Raw genomic sequence first — 10,056 nt, forward strand, 5'->3', positions numbered from 1 at the left:
TCAATTTCATTAAGAAGAACATAAATTATCAATAAACTATATATATTATACTCAGATTTAACACAATATAAACATATAAAATAACTAATCATTTAAAATATATGAATATATATTTAATCGAATGTCTTTGATTTTTATCCAAATACACAACTTTAACTTTATTTTTTAATACATCAAAAAATATAATTATTAATTGCCCTTTTCTTTATAATACAACTAGTTAGTCATTATAAAACATGAATGAAAATAATACTACATATATTATTTTGTTGGATAATCTCTATTGAACATAATGGTTAATAAGTTCAAAAGAATTAAATTAAGAAAAAAAGAGAAAGTATTTGTTTATATCAAGATAATTCTTATATTCTATTTAATTTATGAATATTTAAATACCAACAAAGTCTATCTCTAAAAACAGGAAAAGAACCAACAAATAAACTTAGCATATTGCTTACAGTCAAAGTATGCAATGTAGTTTATAACATATAACAATACTATAAAACCATTTTATAAAAATAGAATCAACTTAAAAAACTAATAATTAATAAATTTAAAACATAAATATGAAACAACTAGACTCATATTCTATGATGATTGTAGCAAAATATCTAAATAATTCTAATGAATTAATGAATATTGTTCTTGTATGTAGAAAGAATAAAGAGTTATTAGACAAATTTAGATTTAATCCAATTCCATTAAACAACCAAAGTAAGAAATTGTTTCATTATATTGAAACACAATATTTATATTCTCCTGAAGAAGAAAGAGATAATACTTATTCAAATACAACATACTGTTATCCTATTAATTTAACAGAGATTGATTTAAATGATTATTCAAAAAGATATTTAAGAATAGTTGTAAATCAATTTAGTTTATTAGATTCTTTAAATAATAAAGAAACAATGAAAAAACTTCATATAACTGATTTAAAAATTAAATTTCCTCCTTCAATAACAAATTTTAATATTCTTTCAAGTGTAACAAAATTAGGAAGAAAAACATTTAATGAAAATACACAACTACATCAAATAACATTACCAAATTGTATTAGAAAATTAGGAAAAGAATTATTTTATGGATGTAGTAATTTAACATTAATTGATTTTGGATATGGATGGAATACTATTAAAGAAGGAACATTTAAAGGATGTGTTTCATTACAAACAATAAAATTATCACCATTTAATTCAATGTGTGAATTAACAATGATTCCAAAGAAAGAGATTAATATAATTTGTAATGGACCAACAATATATGGTAAAATTCCATATTCAATTTCAAAAATCCTTAAACTACATTCAGTGCAATGTAATAACATTTATTATGGAAAAGAAGATTTATTAAATTCAATTACAACTACTACTAATAATATTACTATTCCAAAAGAAGTTAATATAATAGAAAGTGGATGTTTTAATTGTAACTATACGTTAAAATCAATTCAAATTCCAGAAGGAATTACAAAATTAGGAAAATATAGTTTTTATAGATGTACATCATTAACATCAATTCAACTTCCATCAACATTAAAAATTATAAAAAAGTCATGTTTTGGATTTTGTGAAAATTTAATTGAAATAGAAATACCACAAAATGTTAAAGAAATACCAACAGAATGTTTTATAGGATGTAATAAAATGAAAAGAATAAAATTAAAGAAAAATATAAGTATTGCACCTGATGCATTAACAAATTGTAATGCAATAATAACATATTAATTATTTCTTTATTCTTTTCTTTCTTTACATTTAAATTAAACTTTTTAATTTATTCTTTAATAAACATTTAATTATTAAGCAACTACAATAATAACAATTATTAATATTATTATAACTATAGCTAATATAATCCCTCCAATTATTGATCCTATTATTATCATCTTTGTTCGTTTTTTCATGGTAAATTTAACTTCACTTGATGATACTTTCATTTCATGTGCTTGCTCTCTTTGATCTGATGCGGTAACTTCTAATGAATTAACTACTTCTCCATTTCTTTGTACTGCTTTATATGACTCTTCTGTTGTTTGTTGAACATTTTGTTTAACCATTTCAGCTTCTTCTTTATTATAATAATTGCTCATTTATTTTCAATTTCTTTTTATTTTCTTTTATAGTTCTTTTTATAGTTCTTTTTTATTGAAATAATTCTTTTTTCTTTTTTTCTTTGTGTTATTTCAACTTTATTTATATCTCTATTACATCATCTCTTGAACTTTTCAAAAACTACTTAACAATCAACCTCCTGTTCTGTTAGAATAATAAAGTTAAAGTTAATTGAATTTGATAGTTGAATAACTGTCAATACATATGTAAAATAGTAATAAAATGGTAATAAACAAATATTACCACCACTCTGATGAGTGAAAATGAATAACAATTCTTTATTCTACTTTGTCTTGTCTATATTTACAATAAAAAGCATCAACAATAAAATGAATGTTGAAACCACTTCTTACTTCAAAAAGAATTACCAAAAAGATATCTAAGTAATTAATCTTCCATATCATCTTCTTATCTAAAAGTTTCATTCAACACACTGTTAAAAACAGACAAATATTTATTATTGTCTTAGATTGAACAACTAAATTCCATTTTTATACAATATACTCTATGCCTTATGTTAAATGAATAATACATCTACAAACTCATCAAATGTTATAATTCAATTAGTAATATCAAAAAAAAAACATCAATAATAATAGAATATCTTTCAATTAATATCAAATGCAATTTTATCCTTCTAAATCAAGTATTTTTAATAGAAACAAAGAAAATGAAAATATTCCAAATGAATTGAAAAATAGTTTAATAGTCTGTTTTCTCTTTCAATTAACTTTTGTCTATTTACAATACAAATAATAATAAATTCTTTCATCTTTTTCATTTATTTATTCATAAAAATCTTCAATCAAATAAATACTTAATTAAATAGTATTTTAATCAATAATAAACTCCTCTTTCTGTGTGAAAATAGTAGGAACACCAACTTTAGTATCTTTTCTTGTTTGAAACAATTTCATGTTGTAATAAAATGCTTCTTTTGATTTTTCTTTATTTTCTGCCCAAGACCAACGTAAAGGTTCTTTTTCTTTTGTTTGATGTAATTCAATTCCCATTTCTATCATAATTGGACTACTATAACGAGCTATAAGAGTTGTTGCATCTTTTGCCTTTTCATCTCTAAACACTGGAGTAATAAGAACTGTATTGGATGGATAGAGTAATGTATGGAAATTATAATGGAGACCTACTAAAAACTCTGGAAGAAACTTATAAATTCCTTTTTCCTTTGCATAGTCACGACAAATCAAATTTCCTGAATAATCAACAATTCCATCATAAAAGAATGAAAGATATAATTGTGTTACTTCTTGGGTTAAATAAGAAAAACCATGGTCGTGAATATATTTTAATGCTTTTAGAAATACATTCTCTTGAAAATGTTCTTTAGAAGAATGTAAATTTTCATCAGCAATTAATAACGGTTTCTTTTCTTGTTGAAAAGACTGTTTTAATTTCTGTACAAATGATTTTGCTTGAAGAGGATGTTTAATAAAAAATCCATCAATTGGGGTTTGTAAGAGAGAATGTGTGATTAATGTATTTTTATTAATTGAAAGGAAAAGTGAGATATTAAGATTGTGTAATTGAGAAGTTATTAAGTCAATATGAGAATAAGAAGGAAAGTCAGATAAAACAACACTAGTAATATTTAATTGTTTTAAATAATCTAATCTTCTTGATATTCCAGAAATTGTCCCTCCTTTTCGTTTTGATTTAGTCTTTTCTATACTCTTATAATCATGACTAAAAGAATCAACATCTATCTTATAAAACACTCCCCATTCAAATGTTTTTGCTATCATCAACAAAATGAAATTTTTACTAGAATTTTTTAAATTTTTCAAAAATTGAATCTTTTTCTTTTGTCTTTTGAAATGAACTTCTAATATATGAAAAGATCTTTTTATTAATAAAACATCAAAAAGATGATGAATATAAAAAGAGAAGAATGGCTTGAAGTATTTCAAAATTTTATTTTTTTTTTAACTATTAATAATATTTAGTTATAGTTCTCATTAATTTCCTATTTTTTTTTTAAAAGGAAAATCTCAACCCTTCAACAGAAAAGACTAAAAGATCGGGAATTTGTCCTAGGAAATAGACAATTCTTCCCAAAAAGAAGATAAAGATTTTTCTTCAATAAAGAAACTTCAAAAAACAGTCATCACAAGATGAGTGAAGCTAATGCCCGAAAAAGATTGTTAATAGATCTCAAAAAGTTATCACAGAGTCCCCCTGAAGGAATTAGTGCTTGTCCTGATGAAGATGATATTATGAAATGGACATGTGTTATATTTGGTCCAGATGACACAATTTGGGAAAGTGGTATTTTTCAACTTTCAATGACATTTACTGAAGAATATCCTATTAAACCTCCAAAAGTTGTCTTTATATCAAAAATGTTCCATCCAAATGGTTTGTTTTATATATCTTTTTGTTGTTGATTTCTATTCAATCAGAAATAAATACACACGTCAGCAAATACCTCATGTGATAAACAAATAGTCCTTTAAGACTAACACTTATTCCTTCCTAATCAATATATAAAGAAAAGACACAATAATAAATGTGGTAATTGTATGATTGAAAGAATAAAACTTGTTAATAAAAGAAAAGTAAATTAAATTATTCTCACATTTTAGTGTATCCTAATGGAAATATTTGTTTAGATATTTTATCATCTCAATGGTCACCAACATATGATGTCATTGCTATTTTATCATCAATCCAATTACTTCTTAATGAACCAAATCCTAGTTCACCAGCAAATGGTGAAGCTGCTGAGTTATTTGTTAGAAATAAAAGAGAATATAATAGAAGAGTAAGAGAAATAGTTGATGAATCTTTAAAAGCTGTAGAAGATGAAGATGATAATGAAGAAGAAGCAGAATAAAAAATATTTAATAATAATAATATTATAATGTTGTTATTTAATTCTATGATTATTATTTTTTTTAATTTAACTTATTCTCTTCATTTTAAAACAAAAATAAAATACAAATTGTTTAAATTAAGATTGAGCATTAAACTTATACTTTTTTGTTTCTCCATTTAATAATTCTTGTCGTTTATTATACTTTTCTCTTAAATTTGCTCTTCCACTTGGATGTTTCTTTCTACCTGTTTGTTCTTGTTCAACTTTTTTAGTTTGATTTCTAACTTTACCTGCACGAGTTAATCCTCCGTGTACTTTTCCCATTAAATTTTTTAAAGTTTCTTTTATTTTTCTTTATTTTAAAGTTATATTTAATAATAAAAAAAACTAATAAATTTAATAAAAAAATAAGGTTGAGATTCTATCTTGTTAGTTTTAAAGATATGCTTCGGGTAATGGAATATTTGGTACAGCAGCTCTATTTGGATCAGAAGAGGCACTAAAAGTTAAGAATTGCTTATTCTCTCCTTTAATAACAAAGATAGCAGCATCATTTGTACAACGATAACAATAATTTGGTGCAGACCAAACAGTAACTAATTTTTTATCAAAACACCATTTATATCCTTCATTAACTAATTGGTGAGCTCTACAAATTAAATCTATATTATTTGCATGATTAAATTTCACAACATTATTTTCTCCAAAAACATGACCAGCTCCACGAGGACTTGATTTCCAATCATTTGTAGCTGGATCAGGGTCAGACCATAACAAATCACACATTGCTCCTTCGTGAGGTATTTCTTGTCTCCTTTCCATTTTAGTAATATCATCAAGACTATTGACAAAAGGTGAAATACCTCCGTGAATACAAAATATTTTTTGGTCAATAATAGCTGCTAATCCTAAATAATCAAATGCCTCAGTACAATATTTCCATACATTAAATGATTTATATTTTCTGATTGATTCATCATAAAATCCATATACTTGAGTAATTTGTCTACTTTCATGATTTCCTCGTAAGAGAATTATTCGTTCTGGAAATTTCACTTTTAATGCCAAAAGTAACAATACCGTTTCTAAACAATGATATCCTCGATCAACATAATCTCCCATAAATAAATATTTTGTAGCTGGAACTTCTCCTCCTGTTTCAAATAACTTTCTTAAATCATAATATTGTCCATGTACATCCCCACAAATAGTTACTGGACTTTGTAACTTTTGTATATTTGGCTCTTTATCTAAAATTTCAATAACCTTTTCACAAAGATCTTTTACTTCTGCTTCTGTTATTAACTTTCCAGCAAACAATGTTTCAAGGTAATGATCAACTTCCGACATATTCTTTTCGATAACTTAAACTGAATTTTAGTTTCAGTTACTTAGTTCGATTTCTTTTTTTCTTTTTTTTCTTCTCTTCGGTTTTGCTTTGACTATTCATTTAGTTTTTTTTTTGGTTCATTTTACTATTTTTCCTCTTTTAATTCTTTTTCATGCTCCTTCTTTCTTCACAAAACAACACACTCTTGTTAAGGTTTGAAGTAAACAAAAATGTGGTTCAGTGAGGATAAAGAAATAAAAAGAGAAAATGGTTAGTAGACTTGAATTAATTTATTATATCACTAGTTAAAATGAAATTGTTTGATTATGGTGGAGTATAGCAATTAAACGCTAGAGCCTGAAAAGTAATGATGAGAATGGTAGAGTAGTTCAATTTAAAAGGCATAGGATGGGAATATTTTTGTCCATAAACGGGATAATCAAAAAGAAGAATAAATAAATATGTGAATAGTTAAGTGATTAAATGCAAGAAATAATAGAAAGTATATCAGACGACTTTACCACACCTTTAATCATATTCGATAGAGAGTTTTAATAATAAAAGTTAACTTTATGTTTATGAATGTAATAAGGTAAGGATAACAAATAATATGTTTTTAGTATATAAAACCGATTTCATTTGAAGTAAAAACATTAAATAAAGGTAAAGTTGTAAGAAATATAAATGAGTCATATGGTATAAAGTATTTGTACTAAGTAGGGGAATTATTGATGTTAATGCAGGATGTCAAAATTCTGGAAATGGAATATTAAAATAATAAAAGATTATAAAGGAGGAAAGTATTTCAGTAGAAAGAGTGAAGTGTTAAAATAAAGAAGAAATGAACAGTAGCAATAAGAAAAAAAAACAGTCAAGATAGGTTTATTTAAGAATTGAAGAGAAAGAAAGAGCAAATATGATAGTATAAATAAATTGGGGATAATAAACAATTTAAGAGAAGCTCATTATTCCGTCGAAGTGATTTGTTACTTCTAATAAAAACAGAAGAAAAAGAAGCAAAAGAGACAAATAAAGTTCATGAAAAGAAGTAATGGAAACAAGAAATATAAAAAAAAGGTTAAACTAATATAAATAAATTCATCAGATCATGAAACTATTGAAGTTTATTTAAAATAAAAAATGGTTGTAACAATATTACGTTATAAAATTGATTAAGAACATACCTTTTAGAAAACACACACCCTTTTACAACAGATTATTAAAATTTTATAATAAACAATCTTTTGCTATTTCAAGTACAACAAATAAATTCAGTATTATTTTAAGTATCATCTTTTCAAATATAAATTGTTCATCATTTGTTTCATTTGTTTCTTTTCTTATGTAAATAGGTTTAATAATTTATTACAGTGAAATGAACAGATTGCATATTGTAATGATTTGAATAATTATATTTTTTGATTAAAAAGCTTCAAATATAAATTAAATGAACAAATAATTTAATCTGTTTTTATTTATCGTAGGAGATGTAGAACCTAGTCAATGTTAGTCTAAAAATGTAAATAATAAAATATCGTCTCGTTAATAAATTTCATTATTTAAATAATATGAAGTTGTTTTATCAAATTTTAATACTTTTATTCAATATCAAAAAGAATGGTATTATTTTATCAAATCACCACAATTCTTTGTTATTTTTAATTAGTTTGTATGTTTATTTGAAAGTACATACTAAAAGCTATTTAATAAATAACTAAAATCTGATAAAAAGAAAGAAATAAAACAAAATAAATATATAGAATATATAATAATTAGGTTTATCACCAAAATTTATTTCATTGGTTATTCAAATCAAATTATATTTCATTTATTTCAACTGAAATAATAAAATAATATACTAACGACATTGGAAAAACTATTTATATCAATAGTAAAAGGAATGGATTATGAATTTTAAATAATTTTTATATTAACATATTAAACGAATCTTTTGGTTTCTATTTCTCATTATTTTTATTTAATACAACAATATTTTATATAATTTCATTTCATAACCATTTAGCTTTTATATAGTCTCGTTATATATTATTGAATTAACTTAATTTCAATATTTAATTTATTCTTTCTAATACCTTTCATAATTATTATTGAATCACCTTTTTGTAACATTGTTATTTATTTTAATTAATATAATTATTCTAATTCTTTTCTTGTTATGTAATAAGGCAACATATTATCTCTTTTATTTTAATTAATATTTTTTTGTTCATTAATTATTTAAAAATTATCATATCTTTTATTTTAATTATAGTTGTTGAATAAATTGAATATTATTAATATTTTTGTGTTATAATTCTATTATCATTTATCTTATTTTTAAATTTGACTATAGTTATATTATTAAATTCATATTATTGTTATATTACAAAATTTATTTAGTTGATAAATTAAATACTTATAGTCTATAATTGATATTTTGTTTATAATTGAATAATTTATAAAGTGATATAATTCATTCAACAAAATGAATCTTATTTGGGTATAGTTTTTATAAAACGACAATGGATGAAATAAACTAAATTAAAGACAATAAATAAATTTGTTTGTTGAAAGTCAACATGTTCATTCTGTATTAATAAAACTGAAATGATAATATAATTAATTAAATTAATTCAATAAATACAAATGATTTTTACTTCAATAAAACATAAATGATTTGTATTGGAAATTCAAAGAAAGAGAAGATGAAGATAAAAATAAGTAGTAAAGAAGACAATGAGAAATATTCAATTAGAACAAACCCAAATATCATTATAATTGAAGGAGGATATGCATATGAATTTGAGTTATTCATTACAATCAAATGTATAACTAAAATCAACGATAAAATAATGATAATTAGTAAAACACTTAATAAAGCACAAGAAGAAACAATCAAAAGTATTTCTATTGAAGGAGAAACAGAAATATCAACACAACTTGATCCTGATGAAATAAAAGAAGAAAAGAAAATAGGAGAAGGAATATTTGGAATTGTTTATGTTGGAGAATTTAGAGGAAATAAAGTAGCAATTAAGAAAATGAAACAAGTTGAAGAAAGTGAAGATAAAAAGAAAGAATTTGAGAAAGAAGTAGCAATGTTAGATAAATTTCAAGATGAATATATCATTCAATTTTATGGAGGAGTATTTATTCCTAATAAAATATGTATGGTAACGGAATTTGCAGAATATGGATCAATACAAAATATAATGAATAAAAGAAAAATTACAGAAATATCAAAGAAAATAAGAATCAAATTTATGATAGATGGAGCAAAATGAATATCATATCTTCATTCAAATTGAATATTACATCGAGATATTAAACCAGATAATTTCCATATTGTAACACTTGATGATAACATTGAAGTAATTGTAAATTAACATATTTTGGAAGTGCAAGAAACATCAATATGATGATGACAAATATGACATTTACAAAAGGGATAGAAACACCAAAATACATGGCACCAGAAGTATTAAATCGTCAACATTATAAAATGCGATCAGATATATATTCATTTTCAATAACAATGTTACAAATCATTACATGGCAAGATCCATTTCCTAAAACATTATATCCACATCCATGGGATATTGCAGATACAATCACAACAGGTAAACGAACAAATATAATAAAAGAAGTTCAAGAAGATATTAAAGAAATTATTGAAAAGTCATGGCAACAAGAATTAAACAAAAGATTAATAACAATAAATGAAATTGTAAGAATGTTAGAGAGAATTGAAAATACATAAAATTTAATAAATAAAA

At 23.4% G+C, this 10,056-nt stretch overlaps 7 protein-coding genes across 7 annotated transcripts; 4 read left to right on the forward strand and 3 right to left on the reverse strand.

The window, feature by feature from the left end:
• Positions 1 to 566: 566 nt before the first annotated feature.
• EHI_147680 (uncharacterized protein) lies at positions 567 to 1,727 on the forward strand (the record flags this gene model as incomplete). Its single annotated transcript, XM_646806.1, has 1 exon — positions 567 to 1,727. The coding sequence occupies one exon, from the start codon at positions 567 to 569 to the stop codon at positions 1,725 to 1,727; it is 1,161 nt and encodes a 386-aa protein (XP_651898.1).
• A 1,220-nt stretch (positions 1,728 to 2,947) lies between these two features.
• Positions 2,948 to 3,877, reverse strand: EHI_147690 (uncharacterized protein; the record flags this gene model as incomplete). Its single annotated transcript, XM_646787.1, has 1 exon — positions 2,948 to 3,877. The coding sequence occupies one exon, from the start codon at positions 3,875 to 3,877 to the stop codon at positions 2,948 to 2,950; it is 930 nt and encodes a 309-aa protein (XP_651879.1).
• Positions 3,878 to 4,246: 369 nt separating this feature from the next.
• Positions 4,247 to 4,968, forward strand: EHI_147700 (ubiquitin-conjugating enzyme family protein; the record flags this gene model as incomplete). The annotated part of the gene is made up of 2 exons (XM_646786.1): positions 4,247 to 4,490; positions 4,718 to 4,968. The coding sequence occupies 2 exons, from the start codon at positions 4,247 to 4,249 to the stop codon at positions 4,966 to 4,968; spliced, it is 495 nt and encodes a 164-aa protein (XP_651878.1).
• Positions 4,969 to 5,085: 117 nt separating this feature from the next.
• On the reverse strand, positions 5,086 to 5,274 carry EHI_147710 (Ribosomal protein S30, putative; the record flags this gene model as incomplete). Its single annotated transcript, XM_646802.1, has 1 exon — positions 5,086 to 5,274. The coding sequence occupies one exon, from the start codon at positions 5,272 to 5,274 to the stop codon at positions 5,086 to 5,088; it is 189 nt and encodes a 62-aa protein (XP_651894.1).
• A 111-nt stretch (positions 5,275 to 5,385) lies between these two features.
• Positions 5,386 to 6,300, reverse strand: EHI_147720 (serine/threonine-protein phosphatase, putative; the record flags this gene model as incomplete). Its single annotated transcript, XM_646801.2, has 1 exon — positions 5,386 to 6,300. The coding sequence occupies one exon, from the start codon at positions 6,298 to 6,300 to the stop codon at positions 5,386 to 5,388; it is 915 nt and encodes a 304-aa protein (XP_651893.2).
• A 2,652-nt stretch (positions 6,301 to 8,952) lies between these two features.
• On the forward strand, positions 8,953 to 9,564 carry EHI_147730 (serine/threonine kinase, putative; the record flags this gene model as incomplete). The annotated part of the gene is made up of 1 exon (XM_001914010.1): positions 8,953 to 9,564. One exon carries the CDS (start codon positions 8,953 to 8,955, stop codon positions 9,562 to 9,564), a length of 612 nt encoding a protein of 203 aa, XP_001914045.1.
• Positions 9,565 to 9,695: 131 nt separating this feature from the next.
• Positions 9,696 to 10,040, forward strand: EHI_147740 (serine/threonine kinase, putative; the record flags this gene model as incomplete). Its single annotated transcript, XM_001914011.1, has 1 exon — positions 9,696 to 10,040. The coding sequence occupies one exon, from the start codon at positions 9,696 to 9,698 to the stop codon at positions 10,038 to 10,040; it is 345 nt and encodes a 114-aa protein (XP_001914046.1).
• Positions 10,041 to 10,056: the final 16 nt, after the last annotated feature.

This window comes from Entamoeba histolytica, genomic scaffold (assembly GCF_000208925.1).
Source record: "Entamoeba histolytica HM-1:IMSS scf_1104750518541 genomic scaffold, whole genome shotgun sequence".
NCBI lineage: Eukaryota > Evosea > Mastigamoebida > Endamoebidae > Entamoeba > Entamoeba histolytica.